The sequence below is a fragment of the Rhinoderma darwinii genome, chromosome 4 (genome assembly GCF_050947455.1).
Source record: "Rhinoderma darwinii isolate aRhiDar2 chromosome 4, aRhiDar2.hap1, whole genome shotgun sequence".
NCBI classification, from domain to species: domain Eukaryota; kingdom Metazoa; phylum Chordata; class Amphibia; order Anura; family Rhinodermatidae; genus Rhinoderma; species Rhinoderma darwinii.
The window spans coordinates 171882852-171909726 of NC_134690.1; the positions used below are offsets into that span (position 1 = coordinate 171882852).

At 41.1% G+C, this 26875-nt stretch overlaps 1 protein-coding gene across 1 annotated transcript; it reads right to left on the minus strand.

The window, feature by feature from the left end:
- Positions 1 to 13758: 13758 nt before the first annotated feature.
- Positions 13759 to 23646, minus strand: LOC142760943 (uncharacterized). The gene is made up of 2 exons (XM_075864118.1): positions 23567 to 23646; positions 13759 to 15895 (listed from the first exon to the last, which is right to left on the minus strand). The coding sequence occupies exon 2, from the start codon at positions 15782 to 15784 to the stop codon at positions 14006 to 14008; it is 1779 nt and encodes a 592-aa protein (XP_075720233.1). The 5' UTR covers positions 15785 to 15895; positions 23567 to 23646; the 3' UTR covers positions 13759 to 14005.
- Between the last annotated feature and the right edge of the window lie 3229 nt (positions 23647 to 26875).

The window sequence follows — 26875 nt, forward strand, 5'->3', positions numbered from 1 at the left end:
CTATAGAGATCGCGGCTTTTTAGGGGTTAAGCTGCCATCGCCGGCCTGCTACACGATAGCGGCCGGCGATGGTGACTATGGCAACCGGACACCAAACAATGGCGTCCGGCTATGCCATAGACGGAAGCCTAGTGGGTCCTGACAACGTCAGGACCCACTATGCTTGCTGTCAGTGAGTAGCTGACAGTTCTAATACACTGCACTACGCATGTAGTGCAGTGTAATAGAATAGCGATCAGGGCCTCCTGTCCTCAAGTCCCCTAGTGGGACAAAGTAAAAAAGTTAAAAAAAAGTTAAAAAAAGATGTGTAAAAATAAGAAAATAAAAGATTTAAAAGTATTAAAAGTAGAAATCCCCCCTTTTCCCTTATCAGTCATTTATTATTAATAAAAATATATAAACAAACAAATAAACTATACATAATTGGTATCGCCGCGTCCGTAACGGCCTGAACTACAAAATTATTTCGGTATTTATCCCGTGCGGTGAACGCCGTAAAAGAAAATAATAATAAACCGTCCCAGAATCACAATTGTTTGGTCACTTCACCTCGCAAAAAATGGAATAAAAAGAGATCAAAAAGTCGCATGTACCTAAAAATGGTATTGATGGAAACTACAGTTCGTTACGCAAAAAATAAGTCCTCGCACGGCTTTATTGATGGAAAAATAAAAACGTTATGGCTCTTAGAATAAGGTAACACAAAAAGTGAATGATTGTTTACAAAGCGTATTTTATTGTGCAAACGCCATAAGACATAAAAAAAAACTATAAACATCTGGTATCGACGTAATCGTATCGCCCCGCAAAATAAAGTGAATATGTAATTTATAGCGCACGGTGAACGCTGTAAAAAAAATAGAATTAAAAAAAACAATAGTAGGATTGCTGTTTTTTAGTCACCACGCCACCTAAAAATAGAATAAAAACTGATCAAAAAGCCGCATGCACCCCATGAAAACTACAATGAATTCCTCAAGGGGTCTAGTGTCCAAAATGGGGTCACTTTTGGGGGGTTTCCACTGTTTTGGCACCACAAGACCTCTTCAAACCGGACATGGTGCCTAATAAAAAAGAGGTCTCATAATCCACTGGGTGCTCCTTTGCTTCGGAGGCCGGAGCTTCAGTCCATTACTGCACTAGGGCCACATGTGGGATATTTATCAAAACTGCAGAATCTGGGCAATAAGTATTAAGTTGCGTTTCTCTGGTAAATCTTTTTGTGTTGTAAAAAAAATGGTATAAAGAGGATTTTCTGACAAAAAAAATATGTAAATTTCACACCTACTTTGCTCTAAATTCCCGTGAAACACCTAAAGGGTTCATAAACTTTCTAAATGCTGTTGTGAATACTTTGAGGGGTCTAGTTTCTAAAATGGGGTGTTTGATAGGGGTTTCTAATATATGGGCCCCTCAAAGCAACTTCAGAACTGAACTGGAATCTAAAAAAATAAATAAATGAGGCAATACTTCGCTTCTTACATTATACTGATAATGAGCCATGCCCACCCCGAGGTGACCCCAGTTTTGACCGTTTGTATAAACGGAGACCCCTATTAGACCGTTTCAGTGCCCGGTTTTCCCAAGCATACACCCCCAAGAAGTGTATTTCTATTGATGAGTCCCTGGTACATTTTAAAGGGAGGGTTCAATTCCGCGAGTACCTGCCGGGTAAGAGGGCAAGGTATGGCGTGAAGATATATAAGCTGCGAGAGTGCATCAGGGTATACCTACAAATTTAGGATATATGAAGGAAAGGCCACCCCCAAACCAGACTGCATCCTGGACTACAATAGGTACATGGGAGAGGTGGACTTGTCAGATCAAATCCAGAAGCCATGCGGTGTGGTATAAGAAGCTGGCCGGGCACATCATACAGATGGCTTTGTACAATGCGTACGTGCTACGTCGATGTGCAGGCCAGACGGGAACTTTCCTGGAATTTCAAGAGGTGATTATCAAGAACCTAATCTTTAGGGACCAAGAAGGGGGGGCACCCAGTACTTCTGGAAGCGGGGCCACACGCATCGTACCAGGGCGGCAACACTTTCCAGGAGAAGTTCCCCAAACTGGCAAGAAGGGAAAAAGTCAAAAGAGGTGCAAAGTCTGCTATAAGGGATGACACAATATATCAATGTGACACGTGTCCCGAATAAGCAGAGCTCTGTATGAAAGAGTGTTTTAAAATTTATCATACATCCCTTGGTTTATAATTTACCCAAATTTTACTTACCCTGACGCCCCCCGCACAGCTTATCCCCCCTCGTCTTTCCCCTCTGAGCCCTGCTGTGTGCCCAGGCAGCTGATAACAGTCACATGTAGGGTATTGCCATACCCGGGAGAACCCACATTACAGTTTATGGGGTGTAGGTCTCCGGTCAAAATGCTCACTACACCTCTAGATGAATGCCTTAAGGGTGTCGTTTTTAAAACGGGGTCACTTCTTGCGGGTTTCAACTGTACTGGTACCTCAGGGGCTTCTGCATACATGACTTAGCACTAGAAAATCCCCAGTAGGCCAAATGGTGGTCCTTTCCTTCTGAGCCCTCCCATGGGCCCAAACGGCAGTTTATCACCACAAATGGGGTATTGCTGCACTCAGAACAAATTGCGCAACAGAATGGGGTATTTTGTTTCTTGTGAAAATAAGAAATTTTCAGCCAAAACGACATATTATTTGCAAAAATAATTTTGTTTTCATTCCCAGCTCAATTCAAATAAGTTCTGTGAAAAAACTATGGGGTCAAAATGGTCACAACACCCATAAATGAATTCCTTGAGGGGTGTAGTTTCCAAAATGGGGTCACTTCTGGTGGGTTTCTATTGCTTTGATACCTCTGGGGCTCTGCAAATGTGACATGGCACCCGAAAACCAATCCAGCAAAATCTGGACTCCAAAGAACAAATAGCGCTCCTTTGCTTTTGAGCCCTCCCATGGGCCCAAACAGCAGTTTATCACCACAAATGGGGTATTGCCGCACTCAGGACAAATTGGGCAACAAAATGGAGTATTTTATTTCTTGTGAAAATAAGAATTTTTGAGCTAAAATGACATATTATTGGAATAAATATATATTTTTTTCATTCCCAGCCCAATTCAAATAAGTTCTGTGAAGAAAGTATTCGGTCTAAATGGTCACATTATCCATAAATGAATTCCTTGAGGGGTGTAGTTTCCAAAATGGGGTCACTTCTGGTGGGTTTCTATTGCTTTGATACCTCTGGGGCTCTGCAAATGTGACATGGCACCCGAAAACCAAACCAGCAAAATCTGCACTCCAAAGAACACACAGCGCTCCTTTCCTTCTGAGGCCTCCCATGAGCCCAAACGGCAGTTTATCACCACAAATGTGGTATTGCCACACTAAGGACAAATTGGGCAACAAAATTGAGTATTTTGTTCCCTGTGAAAATAAGAATTTTTCATAAAAAATTACATCTTATTGGAAAAAATGAATTTTTTTTTAATGTCACAGCCCAATTGAAATAGGTGTTGTGAAAAAACTGTGCTGTCAAATTGCTAACAACAACCATAAATGAATTCCTTGAGGGGTGTAGTTTCCAAAATGGGGTCACTTCTGGTGGGTTTCCATTGCTTTGATACCTCTGAGGCTCTGCAAATGCGACATGGCACCCGAAAACCAATCCAGCAAAATCTGGACTCCAACAAACACATAGCGCTCCTTTCCTTCTGAGCCCTTCCATGAGCCCAAACGGCAGTTTATCACCACAAATGGGGTATTGCCACACTAAGGACAAATTGGGCAACAAAATGGGGTATTTTGTTCCCTGTGAAAATAAGAAATTTTGATCACAAATGACATTTTATTGGAAAAAAATGAAATTTTTTTCATTTCACAGCCCAATTCAAATACGTGCTGTGAAAAAACTGTGTGGTCAAAATGGTAACAACAACCATAAATGAATTCCTTGAGGGGTGTAGTTTCCAAAATGGGGTCACTATTGGGGGATTCCTACTGTTTTGGCACCTCAACACCTCTTCAAATCTGGCATGCTGCCTAAAATATATTCTAATAAAAAAAGAGGACTCAAAATGCACTAGGTGCTTCTTTGCTTCTAGGGCTTGTGTTTTATTCCACAAGCGCAGTAGAGCCACATGTGGGACATTTCTAAAAACTGCAGAATCTGGGCAATACATATTTAGTAGTGTTTCTCTGGTAAAACCTTCTTTGTTACAGAAAAAAAATGAATAAAATTGAAATTCAGCAAGAAAAATGAAATTTGCAAATTTCACCTCCACTTTGCTTTAATTCCTGTGAAATGCCTGAAGGGTTAAAAAACTTTCTAAATGCTGTTTTGAATACTTTGAGGGGTCTAGTTTTTAAAATGGGGTGTTTTATCAGGGTTTCTAATACATAGGCCCCTCAAAGCCTCTTCAGAACTGAAGAGGTACCTTTAAAAAAAGGCTTTTGAAATTTTCTTAAAAATATGAGAAATTGCTGTTTATGTTCTAAGCCTTGTAACGTCCAAAATAATAAAAGAATGTTCAAAAAACGATGCCAATCTAAAGTAGACATATGGGAAATGTGAACTAGTAACTATTTTGGGTGGTATAACCGTCTGTTTTACAAGCAGATGCATTTAAATTCTGAAAAATGCTATTTTTTCAAAATTTTCTCTACATTTTGCAATTTTTCACCAATAAACACTGAATATATCGACCAAATTTTACCACGAACATGAAGCCCAATGTGTCACGAGAAAACAGTCTCAGAATCGCTTGGGTAGGTTTAAGCATTCCGACGTTATTACCACATAAAGTGAAATATGTCAGATTTGAAAAATGGGCTCTGAGCCTTAAGGCCAAAACTAGGCTGCGTCCTTAAAAAGAGTGTAAAATTCAAAGATGAACTTTATTCACCTGCAGAGTTATAGTCATCTAAAGAAGCGCATAGCAAAATTGTGAAATTTGCTCTGGTCATTTAGCTGTAAAACAGGCTAGTCCTTAACCGGTTAAGTTATAATAAAAGTAATGTTTTATACAGATTAGGAAGTATTCATTTGGTACCTGGGAAACAAGGGCTCATTTATTTGTCTTAGACAAATTTGGTGTTTGTTAGTGTTATATTTCTGTAATGTACTTCTGCCCGCCCGGCCATTGCTAGGCAATGGCTCGGTCACACACGGATGCCTTCCGTGTGCCTTCAGTTTTTTTGATGGCCCCATTGACTTTCATGGGCCTCACGGTCACGGAATCTCGGACCAAAGTAGGACATGCTCTACTTTTGTCGGAACAGAGCAACGGGACCGTAAAAAAAACCTGAAGTGTTTATGGCCCCATTGAAATGAATGGGTCAGGGTGCTAGCCGTCAGATAAACGGCTAGCACCCTGAAGAAAAAGACTGAAGTGAGCACTAGGCCTAAAGCTTGTCAGCCGAGGGAAGCATGAGGTGCTCTAAGATTTCCTGGTAGGCGGCTGCGTTGACTCTGGACTTGATATAACACAGTGGACCAACACCAGCAGATGACATGGCTCCCCAAACCATCACTGACTGTGGAAACTTCACACTGGACCGCAAGCAACTTCGATTGACGCCTCTCCACTCTTTATCCAGACTCTGGGACCGAGATTTCCCAATCAAATGCAAAATTTACTTAATCTGAAAACAGCATTTTGGACAACTGAGCAACAGACCAGTCCTTTTAACCCGTTAGTGACCGCCAATAAGCCTTTTCACGGCGGTCATTAGTGGGCTTTATTCTGATGCAATAGCCTTTTTTACGGCGCTGCATCAGAATAAATAAACAGAGCAGGGAGCCGTTAAATCTCCCTGCTCTCAGCTACCTCTGGTAGCTGAGGGCTGGGGGCATCCCTGCTCGAACATTACACATATTTGGTATCACCGCGTCCGTAACGACCCCGACTATAACGCGATTACATTATTTAACCCGCACGGTGAACGCCGTAAAAAATAAAATAAAAAACAATGGAAAAATTGCTGTTTTCTGTTAATCCTGACTTTAAAAAAAAGTGATAAAAAGTGATCAAAAAGTCGCATCTACTCCAGAATGGTAGCAATAAAAACTACAAGTTGTCCCGCAAAAAAAATCCCTCATACAACTGCAATGGCGGAACAATAAAAAAATGATGGCTCTTCAAATATGGAGACGCAAGAACAAATTACTTTGAAAAAAAAGTGTTTTTACTGTGTAAAAGTGGTAAAACATACAAAATCTATACAAATTTGGTATCGTTGCAATCGTAACAACCCGCTGAATAAAGTTTTTGTGTTATTTATACCACACGGTAAACGGAGTAGATTTAGGACGGAAAAAAGGGTGGCAAAATTGCTGTTTTTTTCTATTCCCCCCCAGAAAAAGTTAATAAAAGCTAATCAATAAATTATATGTACCTCAAAATGGTGCTATTAACCCCTTCCCTCTTTAGCCACTTTTCACCTTCCTGACAGAGCCTCATTTTTCAAATCTGACATGTTTCACTTTATGTGGTAATAACGTCGGAATGCTTTCACCTATCCAAGCGATTCTGAGATTGTTTTCTCGTGACACATTGGACTTTGTTAGTGGCAAAATTTGCTCGATATGTTCAGTATTTAATTGTGAAAAACACAAAAATTTTGCGAAAAATTTAAAAAATTAGCATTTTTCTCAATTTAAATGTATCTGCTTGTAAGACAGGCAGTTATACCACACAAAATTGTTGCTAACTAACATCCCCCATATGTCTACTTTAGATTGGCATCATTTTTTGAACATCCTTTTATTTTTCTAGGACGTTACAAGGCTTAGAACTTTAGCAGCAATTTCTCACATTTTCAAGAAAATTTCAAAAGGCTATTTTTACAGGGGCCAGTTCAGTTCTGAAGTGGCTTTGAGGGCCTTCTATATTAGAAACACCAAAAAAGTCACCCCATTTTAAAAACTTCACCCCTCAAAGTATTCAAAACAGCATTTAGAAAATGTCTTAACCCTTTACACATTTCACAGGAATTAAAGCAAAGTAGTGGTGAAATTTACAAATGTCATATTTTTTTGCAGAAATAAATTTTTAATACAATTTTTTTTATGACACAGAAGGTTTTACCAAAGAAATGCAACTCAATATTTGTTGCCCAGTTTCTGCAGTTTTAGGAAATATCCCACATGTGGCCGTAGTGTGCTACTGGAATGAAGCAACGGCCTCAGAAGCAAAGGAGCACCTAGAGGATTTTGGGGCCTTATTTTTGTTAGAATATATTTTAGGCACCATGTCAGGTTTGAAGGGCTCTTGCGGTGCCAAAACAGTGAAAATCCCCCAAAAGTGACCCCATTTGGGAAACTACACACCTCAAGGAAATTATCTAGGGGTATAGTGAGCATTTTGACCGCACAGGTTTTTTACAGAAATTATTGGAAGTAGGCCGTGAAAATTAGCAATTTTTTTTCTCATTTCCACAAGGACTAAAGGAGAAAAAGCACCGCAAAATTTGTAAAGCAATTTCTCCCGAGTAAAACAATACCCCACATGTGGTAATAAATGGCTGTTTGGACACACGGCAGGGTGTAGAAGGGAAAAAACGCTATTTGGCATTTGGAGTTCACATTTAGCAGGAATGGTTTGTGGAGGCCTTGTCACATTTACAAAGCCCCTGAGGGGACAAAACAGTGGAAACCCCCCACAAGTGACCCCATTTTGGAAACTATACCCATTGAGGAAATTATCTAGGGGTATAGTGAGCGTTTTCACCCCACAGGTTTTTTGCATAAATTATTGGAAGTAGGCCATGAAAATAAAAATCTACATTTTTTCAAAGAAAATGTAGGTTTAGCTAATTTTTTCTCATTTCCACAAGGACTGGAGGAGAAAAAGCACCCAAAAATTTGTAAAGCAATTTCTCCCGAGTAAAACAATACCCCACATGTGGTAATAAACAGCTGTTTGGACACACTGCAGGGCTTAGAAGGGAAAGAGCACTATTTGCCTTTTGGAGATCACATTTAGCAGGAATGGTTTGCAGTTGCCATGTCACATTTGCAAAGCCCCTGAGGGGACAAAACGCCCAAAAAGTGACTCCATTTAGGAAACTACACCTCTTGTGGAATTCATCTAGGGGTGTAGTAAGCATTTTGACCCCACAGATGTTTCATAGAATTTATTAGAATTGGGTAGTGAAAATAAAAACAATCCTTTTTCTTCAAGAAGACGTAGCTTTAGCGCAAATTTTTTCATTTTCTCAACAAATAAAGGGGAAAAAAAGCAATTTCTCTCGAGTACGGCAATACCCCATATGTGTTCATAAACTGCTGTTTGGGCACACGGCAGGGCTCAGAAGGGAAGGACCGCCATTTGGAGAGCAGATGTTGCTGGATTGGTTTCTGTGCGCCTGTGTGCCCAAAACAGTGGAAACCCCCCAGAAGTGACCCAATTTTGAAAACTATACCCCTCAATGCATTTACCTAGGGGTGTAGTAAGCATTTTAACCCTGCAGGTGTTTTGTAGAAATTAGTGTGCACTCGAGGTTGCAGAGTGAAAATGGGATTTTTTCCATAGATATGCCAATATGTGGTGCCCAGCTTGTGCCACCATAACGAGACAGCTCTCTAATTATTAAGCTGGGTTTCCTGGTTTTAGAAACACCCTACATGGGGCACTAATCTTTTGCCTGGACATTCGACCAGGCTCAGGAGTGAAAGTGTACCATGTAAAATTGAGGCCTAATTTGGATATTTACAAAGTATTGGTTCACAACTGCAGAGGCTCAGATGTGAAATAATAAAAAGAAACCCCTGAGAAGTGACCCCATTATGGAAACTACACCCCTCAAGGCATTTATTAAGGGGTGTAGTGAGCAATTTCACCCCACAGGTCTTTTCCATAAATGATTGCACTGCGGATGGTTAAAATTAAAAATTTATATTTTTCCCTAGATATACCATTCAGTGGCAAATTTGTCATGCCCAGCTTATGACGCTGTAGACACACATCCCAAAAATTGTTAAAAGGGTTCTCCCCCGGGTATGACGATGCCATATACAGTGAAGGAAATAAGTATTTGATCCCTTGCTGATTTTGTAGGTTTGCCCACTGTCAAAGACATGAACAGTCTAGAATTTTTAGGCTAGGTTAATTTTACCAATGAGAGATAGATTATATTTTAAAAAAAAACTGAAAATCACATTGTCAAAATTATATATATTTATTTTCATTGTGCACAGAGAAATAAGTATTTGATCCCTTTGGAAAACAAGACTTAATACTTGGTGGCAAAACCCTTGTTGGCAAGCACAGCAGTCAGACGTTTTTTGTAGTTGATGATGCGGTTTGCACACATGTTAGATGGAATTTTGGACCACTCCTCTTTGCAGATCATCTGTAAATCATTAAGATTTCGAGGCTGTCGCTTGGCAACTCGGATCTTCAGCTCCCTCCATAAGTTTTCGATGGGATTAAGGTCTGGAGACTGGCTAGGCCACTCCATGACCTTAATGTGCTTCTTTTTGAACCACTCCTTTGTTGCCTTGGCTGTATGTTTCGGGTTATTGTCGTGCTGGAAGACCCAGCCACGAGCCATTTTTAATGTCCTGGTGGAGGAAGGAGGTTGTCACTCAGGATTTGATGGTACATGGCTCCATCCATTCTCCCATTGATGCGGTGAAGTAGTCCTGTGCCCTTAGCAGAGAAACACCCCCAAAACATAATGTTTCCACCTCCATGCTTGACAGTGGGGACGGTGTTCTTTGGGTCATAGGCAGCATTTCTCTTCCTCCAAACACGGCGAGTTGAATTAATGCCAAAGAGCTCAATTTTAGTCTCATCTGACCACAGCACCTTCTCCCAATCACTCTCAAAATCATCCAGATGTTCATTTGCAAACTTCAGACGGGCCTGTACATGTGCCTTCTTGAGCAGGGGGACCTTGCGGGCACTGCAGGATTTTAATCCATTACGGCGTAATGTGTTACCAATGGTTTTCTTGGTGACTGTGGTCCCAGCTGCCTTGAGATCATTAACAAGTTCCCTCCGTGTAGTTTTCGGCTGAGCTCTCACCTTCCTCAGGATCAGGGATACCCCACGAGGTGAGATTTTGCATGGAGCCCAAGATCGATGTTGATTGACAGTCATTTTGTATGTCTTCCATTTTCTTACTATTGCACTAACAGTTGTCTCCTTCTCACCCAGCGTCTTACTTATGGTTTTGTAGCCCATTCCAGCCTTGTGCAGGTCTATGATCTTGTCCCTGACATCCTTAGAAAGCTCTTTGGTCTTGCCCATGTTGTAGAGGTTAGAGTCAGACTGATTAATTGAGTCTGTGGCAGGAGTCTTTTATACAGGTGACCATTTAAGACAGCTGTCTTTAATGCAGGCACCAAGTTGATTTGGAGCGTGTAACTGGTCTGGAGGAGGCTGAACTCTTAATGGTTGGTAGGGGATCAAATACTTATTTCTCTGTTCACAATGCAAATAAATATATATAATTTTGACTATGTGATTTTTTTATTTCTTTTTTATATAATCTATCTCTCACTGGTAAAATTAACCTAGCCTAAAAATTCTAGACTGTTCATGACTTTGACAGTGGGCAAACTTACAAAATCAGCAAGGGATCAAATACTTATTTCCTTCACTGTATGTGGAAGGAAACTGCTGTTTGGGCACATTGTAGGGTTCAGAGCGGAGGGAGCGCCATTTGGCTTTTGGAGAGCGGATTTTGCTTGGTAGTAGATTTGTTTGAGTATTGCTGGTGTTTTCATTTATAATGTGGGGGTACATGTAAACTGGGCAGAGTATATCAGCGGTATAGTCAGGTGGTATAATAATGGGGTAAAAAAATTATAAAATGATCCATAGATGTGTGTTACGTTGTGAAGCAATCCTTTCTGCACAGGCCGGTGTCACACTGATAAATGTCCTTTCTTATCCCCCTTTTGGTCCACACTCCGCACCTTTGCAGTTTGGGGAACTTTGCTGGGAAAGTGTTGTCCTGGTATAATACAGGCACCGTCGCTTCCAGCAGATATCTTTGGGCCCTCCCCTTCCTGGTTCCCTAATTTTAGGTCCTTGATAAATCGCCTCTTGAAACAGAAGAAATGTTCCCCTCGGGTCGGCACAACTGCATATTTTTTATTTCCTGACTTATTGGAGCCTTAACTAATTTTATTTTTTCATAGATGTAGTGGTAAGAGGGCTGGTTTGTTGTGGGACGAGCTGTAGTTATTGGTACCATTTTGGGGTACATGCAACTTTTTGATCACCTTTTATCCTATTTTTTGGGATGCCAGGTAAACAAAAAAACGCAATTCTGGCATAGTTTTATTTATACAGCGTTCACCACGCGTTATAAATGACATGTTAACTTTATTCTGCGGGTCAGTACAATTCCGGCGATATCTAATTTATAGCACTTTTTTATGTTTTACAACTTTTTGCACAATAAAAGTACTTTTGTAAAAAGAATGTATTTTTTTCTATCGCCAAGTTGTGAGAACCATAATTTTTTTTATTTTTTTGTCGACGGAGCTGTATGAGGGCTTGTTTTTTGCGGGACGAGCTATAGTTTTTATAGGTACCATTTTTTTATACGTGCGACTTTTTGATCACTTTTTATTCCAATATATGTTGGGCAAAGTGACCAAAAAACAGAAACTCTGGTAAAGTCTTTTACGTTTTTTTTTACGCTGTTCACCGCGTGCAATAAATAATATAATATTTTGATACCTCAGGTCGTTACGGTCGCGGCGATACCAAATACGTATGGTTTATTATTATTTTTCAATAATAAAGAACTTGATAAGAGTAAAAGGGGGAATGTGTTTTATTTTATTACTTAAAACTTTTATTGTTTTCAAACTTTTATTTTTTTCCCTTTTTTTTACACTTTTTTATACTTCTTTTACACTTTTTCTCAAGTCCCACTAGGGGACTTGAAGGTCCAACAGTTTTTTTTTTCTAGTACATTGCACTACCTACGTAGTGCAATGTATTAGATCTGTCATTTATTCACTGACAGCAAGCCGATTAGGCTTCGCCTCCCGGCGGGGCCTAAATCGGCTTCCGTAATGACAGAGCAGGAGGCCATTGTGTCTCCTGTTGCCATAGCAGCAGTCGCCAGTCCTGATTGCCTGTCAGGGCTGGCGATCTGCTAGTAACCGCTACGATGCAGCAATCGCTTTCGATTGCTGCATCGAAGGGGTTAATGGCAGGGATCGAAGCTAGCTCCCTTCCCTGCCGTTACAGGTGGATGTCAGCTGTAACATACAGCTGACTTCCACCGCTGATGACGCCGGATCAGCTCCTGAGCCGGCGCCATCTTGCCGGCGGCTACGGAAGCCGATCAGGCTCCGCCGCCGGGCGGATCTTGACCGGATTCCATGCTAGGCAGACCGGGAGGCCAGTATTAGGCCTCCGGTTGCAATTGCAGCCACCGGAACCCCGGCAATTTCATTGCTGTGGTTCCGATGAGCTGCAAACAGCTTAAATGTAGCGATCACGTTTGAACGCTGCATTGAAGGGGTTAATGGCGGGGATCGAAGACAATTTCGGTCCCCGCAATTACAGCCGGATGTCAGCTGTCAGATAAGACATTTTGCGGGAAGCACTGGCTTTCCATGTCGTATACTTACGACAAATGTCGGGAAGAGTTTAAAGGGGGTTAAAAAAATACAACTTGTCCCGCAAAAAACAAGACCTTATACAGCTATGTCGACGCGAAAATAAAAAAAAGTTATAGCTCTTTGAATGAGACGATGGAAAAACGTAAAAAAATACCTTGGTCATTAAGTTTTAAAATAGGCTGGTCATTAAGGGGTTAAAGGCTTAGGAAACCTTTGCAGGTGTTTTGTGTTGATGAGCTGATTAGAGTGTGACACCGTGAGTCTACGATCTTCAACTTTTACCAAATATTCTAATTTTCTGAGAGACTAAATTTTGGGTTTTCATTAACTGTTAGCCATAATCATCGACATTAAATTAAAAAATTGTTGGGAATAGATCACTCGGTGTGTAATGAATCTATATAATGTATGAGTTTCACTTTTTGAATTGAATTACTGAAATAAATAAACTTTTTGATGATATTCTAATTCATTGAGAAGGACTAGTATATATGTGTCATAGCAAGTGCTTACTAGAACTAACTAGAAACCGTGTATTAGCAAATTTAAAGCAATACCAGGCTAATAAATCACACAAATAAAGCCACAATAATAAAAGGACTCATCTTGTGCCAAACTGCAACACCAATGACCAAGATCTCAGGACCCTAACGCGTTTTGCCCTCAGCTTTCTCAACGGGGAACTTTTCTGTGTAATCTGATTTGTGCCAGGAGTCTGTTATTTTTTCTGGAAATGTATTATTAAATTGACCATTAGGACAAGGGACATTATCATTTTCTTTGTTAATAGGGGGTGTCCCCACACAGTCTGATACTGTCAGCGATAATTGGACAGTGTCAGAGTGTGTAGGAACACGCCACATTAAGAAAGCGAATGTAAACGGCCAGTTGTCAATTCCTTCATACATTTCCAAGAGGAATAACAGAGGAGCATTACAACGCAGATTTAAAAAAAAAAAAAAAAAAAAGCTGCTCCAGCATTGTTATTTTATAGGGTATGTAAACATTTTATAAAACAGACATGTCAGGAGTTCTGACAACTTATCTTTAAAAGTAGCTTGCCCTACATAATAGTGGTCACAGCATGGATTGGAACACGCCACATTAAGAAAGCGAATGTAAACGGCCAGTTGTCAATTCCTTCATACATTTCCAAGAGGAATAACAGAGGAGCATTACAACGCAGATTTAAAAAAAAAAAAAAAAAAGCTGCTCCAGCATTGTTATTTTATAGGGTATGTAAACATTTAATAAAACAGACATGTCAGGAGTTCTGACAACTTATCTTTAAAAGTAGCTTGCCCTACATAATAGTGGTCACAGCATGGATTGTTGTACTGTCAAATCATGCATATGGTGCAAAAAATATTGTTGGAGACCACCACATCTTTATAAACCACTTGGTCAGTACAGTCATACCAATATAGTTTGATTATTCTTCTGTTAGGTCATTACAGGTATTACTGTCTAATGGATCACTGATTGGATTTGACTCAATCTCATTCTTTTTCAGGTAAGGTAGAATGTTACTTGTGAAGAAAGTTTCCAGCGTTGCTTCTGTCTGTTTCCAAAAATCAAAGTCAAAACACACGAGCAGAATAGTGGTCTCCTTACGTGTGTGGACAACTAGCTCTGCGTATGACGTGTCAGTGATAGCCATAAGACACTGGATTTGAGTGTAGTAGGCATGGTCCATTCTCAGGGTGTAAGACGTCCCATTCCATCTCAAGCAGAAGGACCGATGTTTGCTGGCCTGTCGCAATGTACTGTCAGGATACTTGTGTAAGCACTTTACCAACAGGGGCCAGCTCTTCTCATTCTTCCTCCTAATCACGGATCTGCTGGAACATGCTAGCCAAAATTTTTCTTTGTGGTGGAACACATTATATTCTTGTACTTCTAATCTCTGTTTGTGTTTTTCTAAGTTCAGCTTTTTGTACTTATGAACGGCTTCCTCCTCCATATGTTTGATCCACTCACTTTGTGTCCTCAGTTTCCTATCTCCTGAGCTCAGCATAGCTCTTACCTGTGATTCAGGCATATGCTCATTTGTATTCTTAGCAAACCGACTGTGAACAATCTCATGTACAGAGGAAGCCATTATGCAATTTTTATACTGGCTATTCATCAAAGATTTTGGCCTTTTATGGTGAGAATGTGGTCTGCGGTTGAAGGGTTGAAGGCATTCCCAAATGTTTTTGAACCCATCTGACACTGGCCCATATGTCTTTTTTTTTGCAGTTTTTTTCTTGAAATTATTTTCAAAATAAATCATGAGATAATCTTCCCTGCTGAAACATAGAGATGTTTTTTCTCTACATTTTGGGGAACATTTATCCTTGGAATTAGACAAAGAACATTCCTCAATATTTTCAGTATTTTCTTCTGCGTGCTTTCTGGAAAATTTAGGTAGATTTATTTGGGGAGACACATTCTGAGGAAATAAAAGGTGTTCAAAATGTATTTGCATAGGTTGTATTACTTTGATAATGTCAGTCAGGTAGAATGTGTAGTATGTGTACGATTGCCTCTTATTTTTTTTAGAGAGATGGTCATCGGCATGAATGATGGCTTTACTTCGGCTTGTGGTCTGGGCTATTGAAGCTGGCTTCTTGTAGCTTGAAGAAGGATTGTTTATGAATGAGCTGGTAGAGTTTGGCTGGGGGAGCACAGTAGATTTGTTCTTTTTTCTTGAAGCAGGTTTCTTAGAAATTGCACCAGGATTTTCCAGTAAAGGAACAGATTGATCTTTTGTTTTTCTGCTACGTTTCCTCACTTTTTTTTTCGTGATTGGAACAGAATTACTTTGAAGACACATAGAACTGTTTGCACCTTGTACAGGTGAATTGGCTTGAGTAAATGCTTCAGACTTGGCCATGCAAGCTTTATTCCTGTTGTTCTCAATACTTAGAGTTGTTGAAGCATCATTATCTTGTACAAGTTTATCTGTGTTCTTTGTATTTAAAGGAAATGTGTTTGATGTGCATAGTGCGGGGCTGCTGGGAAGTAAACTTGAATTATTTCTTTGATTTAAAGATGAAATGTTAGAAGGCATCTTCCAATATAAGCTGCCTGTTGACATGCAATAGACATGTCCTGTTGCTGGACATTGTAGAAACCTTCTATTTGGGTTTTGTGGGTCTGTTGGTAAATGCATAAAAAGGCGTAATTTATCCAAAATTGGAACTAGTAGAGGTGCTGGATGATCCATGCTCAGTAGAATGAGATTAATGTATTCAGAATAAGAACAATGATGTGAGCCCGATAACGGATAGCTGTATATAATAAATCGCTAGAGTTCGGTAGAGGTTGAAGAACAGACCTAAAAATGAAACAAGAGTAGAGATATTTATCATATTCTTATATAATTTGCTCATGAACAATACAAATGTATAACAATATTGCCATATACACTACAAAGATCCCCTACAATTCGTATATTACTCAAGTCATTACATGTACAAATCACCTGTTTTTCTTCCATGCAGTCATAGGGATAGATTTATTAAGATTGGCGTTTCATATGCCAGTCTTTCTAAACAAGTTGCAATAAGATGCAACAAAATTATTTAGAGGCGCATGCCTCTTAATAACATTGTGGCGTCTTCAGCTGTCTGTGCGCCATTGATTTAAAGTTACGGCATTCAGACTTTTGCTATAATTAACACAAGTTTGTGGCGTGAATTATAGTAATTACGGCAGGGTTGCTGGTGGCCATGCCCGTTTACACTAAGTGCCGATTTTTTTCGGCTGTTTGTGACTAATTCTATACCAGAAAACTGGCCTAGACACTTTAAGTTTCCCCATAGAACTTACATGATAGAATTCTGGTTGCTTGCAGCAGCCATCACAAGGGGAGCCTCGGAGTGTACAGCAGACAGGTTTATTATGGAGTTGGGGTTATTGAATGGGAGCTGTATAAATCTGTACGCAGTAAGCTCCCCTAGAAATGGCTGCCACTGGCTTTTTAAAACAGAAAAATACTTTAAATACTTTATCCACCTTTGCAATCAAAGTTTTTATTTCTCCAAAGCATCTAAAATAAAAAATGGAGAAACTTTGCAAATTGTCTTGATTGAAAAAAAATACATTACTGTGTTGTTTTTACAATTCCTATACACAACTATATGTATCCATGGTAAAAAACTAAAAATAAGTCCTGAGTAGTTTGATCCTGCAACCATACTCCTTTCCATATGTCCCCTACTTATTGCCAATCAACCAAATGTAAGTTAGCAAAAAGTAGAGAACAGAAGGAAAGGGAGTATGACTGCAGTGTCACACTACACAGGGTTTGTTTGTAGGACACACATAACCGTTGCTTAATTTTTTATTTTAGATGCTGTAAAATACATCAACAAAGGTTATGTAATGTAACAAATCAATTGAAAAATGTTAAAAAAAAAATGTCTGCATAACACAGCCTTATGAAGACCCAAAAGACTTGGGGGTTATTTAAAGGGGTTGGCCAGTAAAAAAGTATTTTCTAAAAAGTGTCCCCCTGCCTTGATTTGCCTTCCCTAATACCCCCAACATACTTTCTAACCAGTTTCTGTTTGATCTCAATTGTCACTGTTGCTCTTTCTTTTTGTTTACATCCCTTGATTCTGGTCCTGGCTGTTTCCTGTCTTGTAACCCACCATACCCATGATCCCTTGCTGTACCTGAGGAGACTGCTTACATCCCCCCTTCCTCCCTCCACAGCATCTTTGCTATTTGCATACTGCCACACGAGGTCATTCCCTGCTCTAATTACAGTCACCCAGCTCCCTGCACTGTCACACACACTCAGTAATAATCACACAGGGGGGATGGGGGTTATATACAGGGATGTGGGGGTAATACACAGGGTTGTTGGGGGTAATACACAGGGTTGATGAGGTATTACACAGGGAACACACAGGGTATATGTATCGATGATGGGGTAATACACAGGAATGATATAACTCCATCATCCCTATATATAAACCCCATCATCCCTGTATATAACCCCCACCATCCATGCATATAACTGCCATCATCCCTATGTATTACACCAACATGCCTGTATATAACCGCCATCATGACTGTAAATTACCCCCAACATCCCTGTGTATAACCACCATCATCCCTGTGTATAACCTCCTACATCCCTGTGTATAACCCCCACAGGGATGTTGAGGCTAATACACAGGGATGTTGAGGGTAATAAACAGGGATGATGGGGTTCACATACAGGGATGATGGGGGTCACATACAGGGATGATGGGGGTCATGTAACCCAATCAGCCCTGCCTTTATGTAACCATCGGGAGACATCGGTTACATTCCTCAAGCGTGGAGATTGAGGAATAATAACGCCGCCCCCTCCTCCTTCTACATCTGAGTAGAAGGAGCAGGGGGCGTGTACTAGGAGAGACGACGCTCCGTGTCTTTGATTTGCCAGCACTTCCATCTGAACAGAGGCAAGGCGCGTCATCAACTAGCTTTTACAGGCATTGCAGGAGCTCCAAGAGTGAAGGAAGAGGTGTTGATGACCAGACAGGAGGAGGAGGGGGCGAGTACTATGATTAATGACGTTCCGTGTCTTAGCTCAGCCAGCACTTCCGGCTGTGTAGAGACACGGCGCGTCATCAACTTTTGTTTACAGGCGGCGGGACCAGAGGTGGCGGAGCTCTGAAGAGCTCATGAAACATCTGCCCGGCCCACTGCCTGTAAATGTAGTTGATGACGCACCGTGCCTTTCTTCAGCCGGAAGTGCTGGCTGAGCAAAGACACGGAACGTCACAGGATGTATGTCCAGCCTTAAAATAATCAAAATTAAAAAGCAAAAAAAGGGAGACCTACAAATGAATAACTGTAACCTAATGGTATTACTATAAAGTAAAATTCATTGTGTAAAATAGTGCTCCGCATTTTGGAACCGTTCTGGCTTCTTCCTCACGCATTGCACATAAGGAAACTTTAAAAGCACTTCCATTTTAAGAGAGAAAAAAAAACGCGAAAAGACAGGGTGTAAGGTTAACCCCTTCCCGCCGTAGCCCTTGTTCAGATTTTCATTTTCGTGTTTTCCTCCCCACCTTTCAAAAGCCATAACTTTTTTATTTTTCCATCGATATAGCCCTATGAGGTCTTAATTTTTGCGGGACGAGTTGTATTTTTTTGTTGCACCCTTTATAGTGCCATATAATGTACTAGGAAACGGGAACAAAATTCTTTGTGGGGTAGAAAATTAAAAAAACAGCTATTCCTCTATTGCTTTTTGCGCTTCGTTTTTACGGAATTCACTTTGCAATTAAAACAACATGTTAACTTTATTCTGTGGGTCAATACAATTACGGCGATACCAAATATATATAGTTTTTTCTATATTTTACTACTTTTACAAGTAAAAACCTAACTTTTTTATTTTTACGTCGATTAAGTGGTATGAGGGCTTATTTTTTGCGGGATAAGCTGTCGTTTTTAATGATACCATTTTGGGTACCTGCAACGTTTTGATCACTTTGTATTTCATTTTTTTTGGGAGATGAGGTGACCAAAAAATAGAGATTCTGGCATTTACAATTTTCTTTCTTTACGGCGTTCACCGTGCGGGTTAAAGAGGCTCTGTCACCATATTTTTTGAAACCCCTATCTCCTATTGCAGCAGATCGGCGCTGCAATGTAGATAAGAGTAACGTTTTTTGTTTTTTTTAAAAACAAGCATTTTTGGCCAAGTTTCGACCATTTTTATATTTATGCAAATGAGGCTTTCTAAAGTACAACTGGGCGTGTTTAAAGTTAAAGTACAACTGGGCGTGTATTGTGTATGTACATCTGGGCGTTTTTACTTCTTTTACTAGCTGGGCGTTGTGAATAGAAGTGTATGATGCTGACGAATCAGCATCATCCACTTCTCTTCGTTAACACCCAGCTTCTGGCAGTGCACAGACACACGGCGTGTTCTCGAGAGATCACGCTGTGACGTCACTTTATGCCCCAGGTCCTGCATCGTGTCGGACGAGCGAGGACACATCGGCACCAGAGGCTATAGTTGATTCTGCAGCAGCATCAGCGTTTGCAGGTAAGTAGCTACATCGACTTACCTGCAAACGCCGATGCTGCTGCAGAATCAAATGCGCGATGAGCTGTAAGAATCAAATGCGCGATGAGCTGTTAGAGGGGGTTGCCCCCTCTTTCAAACAATTTAAATGCTGCAGTCGGCATTTAACGAGTTACTCTGAAGTGTAGGCTGTAACATGCAGCCGACGCCGGCATCATATGGAGCGGGTTCACTCCGTGAGCCCGTTCCATACTTCCCCTACCCGACTTTGGCGTATGGATACTTCAAATGTCGGGAAGGGGTTAAAGGTGAAGGGTTACATGAATTGTTGTCATTTCTAAATTCATATGATGCATAAAACATTTGGAAAACATGTTAAAATACAGCTTTGCTCAAACTGTTTGTTAAATGTTACTTCAAATGGATATATTACTTAAAAACAAAAATTAGCTAGTCGGTGTAACATTGCGTGTATTGGTGGCCACGACAACCAGCTCTGGGCTGAGGGTGAATCCATCTCTGACCCCAATTATCACCAGAAGCTTGGGACCTAGCTCATTCAAAGAGGGTGGAGGTAAGATAGTGGAAGGTAGGGAGGCTTTTTGTGGTTGCAATCTGTATTCTACGGGACTCTATGTTGGTATACTTTGCCTAGGTTATCGGCGAAACTAAGGAGAACAGGCAGGGTACAGAGGCCTGTGTGGGTCAAAGTGGAGCGCTGATTGAGCTACTGGTAAAGGCAATAGCTCGGTGATTGCGGGCTCTCTAGTGACTAACGAGGGTTTTATACTGGCCAATTATAGGGCAAACGATCGTTCATCGAATGCTCGTTTGCTCGTTGCCGATAATTGCCCTGTGTAAACAGGGCAGCAATCAGCAGATGAACGAGCAAACACTCATTCATCGACTGATTGCATCGTTTTAAAAAAGTTAAATATTATCGTTGTCGGGAGCACATCTCCTTGTGCAATAATGTATGGGGACGATAATGTATGGGGATGAGCGATCGGAGTAACAACCACTCGTCCCCATACATAGCTCCTTGTGACAGGAGTAAACGAGCGCCGATCAACGAGCTGTCTCGTTGATCAGCGCTCGCTGCAACAGCCAAAATCGGATGGTGTAATCAGGGCCAGCCCCAGATGTATGTGGGCCCTTGGGCAACACCGACTTAGTAGGCCCCTTTGCAGGGCAACTCACGGCGGCAGTAAAATGGCAGAAAACGCCACTTTGTGCCCGCCATATAGACGTTAGGCCCTGTTTATGCCCCCATTTCGAAGTTTGTACCCCCAAAATGTAGTGCCACACATCTCCCCTTCCCAGGTAGTGCCACACAGACCCTCCCTCCCAGGTAGCGCCACACAGCCCCCACCTCCCAGGTAGCGCCACACAGACCCCACCACGCAGGTAGCGCCACACAGCCCCCACCTCCCAGGTAGTGCCACACAGCCCCCACCTCCAAGGTAGTGCCACACAGCCCCGTCCTCCCAGGTAGTGCCACATAGCCCCCCTCCCTGGTAGTGCCACACAGCCACCCTCCCTGGTAGTACCACACAGCCTCCCTCCCTGTAGGTAGCGCCTTTGGGGTTCCCTCTAGGAGTGGAATCCCCAGCCAGAGCATTGCTCTGGCTGAGGATTCTGCTTCAGGAGAAACACCTGACGTCACTGTCCATATATGGACAGTGTTGTCAGGGGCAACCCCAGAGCCATAGTCCCGGGCAGAGCAGTACTAGCACTCTGCCTGGAACTCCTGCTCTGCTCCTGACATCACTGTCCATATATGGATAGTGCTGTCTGGAGCAGAGCTGAAGTCCCAGGCAGAGCGCTAGTAAAGGCTCTGCTCCGGTACTCCAGCTCTGGGGAAGCCCCTGACATCACCTTCCATATACGGCTAGTGATGTCAGGGGCAACCCGAGAGCCCAAGTCCCAGGCAGAGCCAAAGTCCCAGGGTCGGGCTGGATTTGTTTGGCGTGCCGCGCTTTTAAAACATTTTATTATATGTTTGAAATATACTTATCCTTGTGAGTATAGAAATAAAATTTGTACTTTGATAAATCTACAAACAGTGTTGCACTATATTTTTCTTTTTCATCTAGAAATATAAAATCCGTAACCTGTTTGATCTACGAGTAGTGGCAAACAACCTTGGAAAATCTGGATTAGCCTCCATATAACTACAGGACTCAGGGGAAGTTGTCCACTTTTTGCATCCTTTTTGGACTTTATTTCCGATTTGTGTATGTGCTGGGAAAAAGGATATTTTCTAAGGATGTTACACTAGGTTGCTATTTTTAAATCGTCAGAGCGGTATAATATTTCTTTCTGTTTCGGGTCTTAGATTGTGTGTTTATTAGGACACACATTCAAGTGGCTAAATAGACTGGAGGGGCATCATTGGTCGACAAGGTTGAATTACTTTCTGATGTGTAGAAGGTATTTTTAGTCTTTAAATGGACACTAACGTTTCAACTTAAAGGGAACCTGTCACCAGCATTTCACGTATTAAACCTGCAATACCTGGTGGTAGTGGGTGAAAAATCATTTCTATATCGCCTATAATTGTCTTCTTAGTCGGCTCTGTAGCTTTAGTATTCAGTTTTTTAGCGTTCCCACACCGTATGCTAATGAGCATAAGAGTCATATCTTCATTTAAAAAGAGTCAAATCTTCGTTTGAAAAGTGTCATATCTTCATTCCTCAAGTCTTTCCGAGTTTACCCCGCCTCTTTACTTTTGATTGACAGCTCCTCACCTACCCCAGCACACAAAATCCTGCGCTTGTGCATTGATGTCCTCTTCTGGTGTGAGCGTACAACGGGACACCGGATTATTACGATAAAAAGCGCGAAGTGTTTGCAGACCGTTATTTACAGTCGGAGGAGGAGTTTAGAAGAGGGGATAACGGTAATGAACTTTTGATAGCAGCGGCCAGTGAAGAATAAGTAAAGTTCAATAGGTGAAATGCTGGTGAAAGGTTCCCTTCAAGCTAATCTTAATAGTATATCTGATATATAGATCAACTTTTTAATTTACTTACTATTAAAATGTTGTTGTTTTATCCATGCAAATTCTGTGTGAAGCTACTGCCACTAGGTGTCTCCCTTCCTGTAATCTGCTGTCCAACCCCTGTTGCCAAGCAACATTCGTCCCTAGTTACAGAGCAGAAATAAAGGACTACAGAAAGTGGGGGGGGGGGTGTCTCCTCTCTGTCTGACAATAGAAGTCTATGGAGAGGGAAGGGCGGATCAATCAGGATGAGGGAGCAGAAGAGAAAGACGCATACACAGTTCCCATAGAAGTCTGTGGGGAGGGGGAGCAGAAGGAGGGAGCAGAGTGAGTCAGACACAGACATGCTGTCCATAAAAGTCTATGGAGGAGGGAGCAGAGTGAAAGAGACACAGACAGCCGCTGCAGCTTACTGGTAAGTGTTGTATGTCACCCCAGTGCTGGATTCTCAGCTACACTGCTCATTACTGCTGTATAATCCCCTCCATGTTGCTACAGCTTCTAAATATATGTGATAGAGATAGGCAGGATTATCCTTTTCTATGTGTGTAGTGTATATATGTCTAAATATATGTGATAGAGTGATATATGTGATAGAGATAGGCAGGGTTATCCTTTTCTATGTGTGCAGTGTATATAGGATCGCTCTTAAGCTCCACCCACTAGTTCAGAGGGAACTGAGAATTAGAAATAGAGCATGCAGGGGAGAAAACTACTAAAAAATGCAGAATACAAGTCATATAATGGCCAGAAATATTGTTAGGCCTCATATACACACATATGACAGCTTATTCTGAAATATCACCTCAAAAGTTAGGTACATTTTAAGTGAGATACTATGATCTAAACTTAATGATGATAATCAGGGGTATTCACTAAGGTAACAGGGATTAAAGTTCAGCCTTATTCTTCTATTTACTTCATAATATATTAATCCTTCTGCCAGCAGTTCCTGCCTTTCTTACCTCTGTTGATTTCTCTCGGATGTGACAGTGTAGTTCTCTGAATGTTTCCTGCTCTGGATTCAGCTGAATACAATCCTGTGGTTACTCTGCTTTGCCTGGTTGCTCTTCTAAGTTTCGTTTTCCCTTCTATGACGTCATGTTTTCTCCACCCCTAGTGGTGAACTATAGATAGCAATCTGGTTCTAATAAACATTCATAGAATCCTCACAAGTATCATTTCTACTTATATTTTATTAGCTGGAAAAGTTTGTTCATATTAGTAAAGAGAGAGATAAGCTTACCACTTAGGCTTAATTCGCACGACCGAATGTTAAATCGGCCATGAAGAATGGCCGGGTGAATTAGCCCCATAGACATGGATTGATTTTAATGCAGCTGTGTGACGGCCGTTACAAAAAAACAGCCATCGCACAGCTGAGTTTCCCTGTCATCTGAATAGGGCTAAGGGGTAGCAGGCAAGATGCCCAATCCTTCTTTCCCCATGATGGTAGACATTAGGGGACTGCCGGGCTACCCCATACACATTAGATCATCGGCAATTCTGCTGAAATCAGGGGGTTTGGCTGACATTCATCTAATGTATATGACCAGCTTTATAAGCATGAGCTTTATTTCCCCACATACTTATCCCTATTCTGCACCTGGTCTAACCCTGTTTATGCTGGGATTGTATCAGTAATCAATCAGATCCCATCATTATTTAGCCTAGAAATTTTTTTTTACCCAAACATCATTATTGTTAGTATCGTAGCATAAAAAACCCAGTATGGAGAAATTTAGGTATTTGTTTTGCTATTATGGATGTAATGGCCGCCGCTCCCTACCACCGTTCCATATTTATCCGGTCCCAGCGTCTTCTCCCTCATGGCCGGTGTTGCTCCTCTCCTCTCATGTCAGCGTCTGGCAGTCTCCAAAGCCGCCGACGCTCTGCTCTAGGTCCTATTGCCAAATTATCTAAGCTTTCCCTTTGTATAAAGGGTCCTCCCTTTCCTGTGTTCCTTGCCTGAATTTAGGTTCTTCCTAGCTAGTCTAGTGATAGTATTTGCTATATCATTTTTGGATTTTCTGTGATTGACCTGTCTATACCTTTTGACCACCCTTGACTGTCGCCTGGCCTGACCTCTTGCTAGTCACCTGTGACGAACCTCCGTCGCCTGCCCTGAATTTTTTTAGTGACCCGTGCTGTCAGCCTTGACCTTTGCTATACCTGACTCTGCATATTGTCCATTGAGTTTGCACTATGCCTGTTTACATTGGCGATCACCAAGGGAGACTACTCTGGGGGTAGCGACCAAGGGTTCCCTTGCAGCAAAGTCAGATCCCTGTATGGGGGTTAAAGGGTGAATACCAGGTGTTCCCTTAGATTCCGCTCCCTGCTTTAGCCCTATGCCAAATCCCTTGTTGACAAAGTGGGTTCACACTACCCTCTGCTGGCCCTGTGACAGATTTATTCCACAGGGCCCTTGACAATTGACATGTTTTTTTTCTTTAAAAATTGTTCCCACCATAACAAAACATCCTGAAAATATTGTGACATCCATCTATCTGGAGGCGAAATCTGTAAGTGTTAAGGGGGTTTTACACTGGATAAAGTGTTAAAGGGGTTTAATTGCCTTGTGTAAACAGGGGAACGATCAGCAGGTATCATTTCTACTTATATTTTATTAGCTGGATCTTTGAATACGTGCCAATCAAAAAGAAAAAAATCTGAAATGTTAAACAGGTGATCAATTAACCTTTTAGGGACTAGTCTATTTTGGGCATTAATGACACAGCAATTTTTTTCCGTTTTTTTGATCGTCACATTTCCATAACTTTTTTTATTTTTCAATAGCCATGTGAGGGCTTGTTTTTTGCAGGACAAGATGTATTCTTTACAACCCTTTTGTGGTACTTATAATTTATTAATGAACTTTTATTAGCTTTTTTGGTAGTAATTAAAAACAAAAAAAAAATGTGTCTATTCTTTGCATCTTAATTATTTAAAAAAAAAAAAAGTATTTGTTTTTGTGTTGCCATATTCTAAGAGCTAGAACTTGTTTTTCTGCCAACGTAGCTGTATGAGGGCTTTTTATTGCATTTTTTCAGAGTCAGGATGAACAGAAAACAGCAATTCTGGCATTCTTTTTTTTCTTACTTTTTACAGCGTTTACCTTTAGAGTTAAATAACATAATAGTTTTATAGATCCGGCCATTACGGGCGAGGCGTTACCAATTATGTGTATTTTGTTTTATAGTTTTTGTTGTTTAATAACGGATTTTTTAAGAAGATAAAGTGTTTTTTTTACTTAGGATTTTTTATTTATTTATTACTAACTTTATTAAGCTATTTTTTACTCTATTTTTAGTCTCACTATAAAACTTTACAATGCGTTTGATTGCTTTTATAATACACCGCAATACAGGGCCTAAAAGGCATACACTTATGGCAGACCTTTGTTTGGACCCTGGGTGCCATCAAAACCATCAGCACCACTTGATCGCATTGTGGGTGTGCCAATGTGGTGATAGAGGGAGCCCCCTTTCTCTGAAACCACTAAGATGCCGCAGTTGCCATTAAACGCAGCATCTAAGGGGTTGAACGGTCCTTAAACAGTCCACCTGCTGTAGCCGGCACGGGACACCCACACCGGGATTATGACACAGTGCCTCAAAATCCGAAACGGAATTTTGAGGCAGATTTTCTGCCTGCAAAAAACTAAGGTTGGGTTCCCACGTAGCGTAAACGCTGCGGAATTTCCACAACAGAATTAGCAGAAAAGTTGTGTGGAAAATGTTCTGCGGTACGACTTTCAATTCCGCAGCATGTCAATTTACGCTGCGGGTTCTGTGCGACGATCCTGCGTGTTTGGCCCATAGACTTCAAAGAGGAGCATAAATTTTGCAACATTTGTTTTGTTGCGGTTTTTACAGCATTTACGCAGCGGAAACGCAGTAAAAACCACTGGAAATCCGCAGGTGCACATATACTTTGCTATAACCAATGTTTAACACTAAATCCGCAGTTAAAACTGATGCGAAAGAAAAACCGCAGCATTTCCGCAGCAATATGAGCAGGAAAAATACACTATTTAGTGTGGATTTTTGTGACAGTTTTACCAGCGTTTTTCTTGAGATTCTGCTGCAGATTTTCTGTTGCAGAAAATCTGCAGCGTATCCTGTGTGTGGGAACATACCCTAAGGCCTTATTCACACGAACGTGTGCGTTTTGCGCGTGCAAAAAATGCTGCGTTTTGTGCGCATTGCAGTTCCGTGTGACATAAGTGTTTGTTGCGTGGCTGCGTGATTTTCACGCATATGCCATCCATA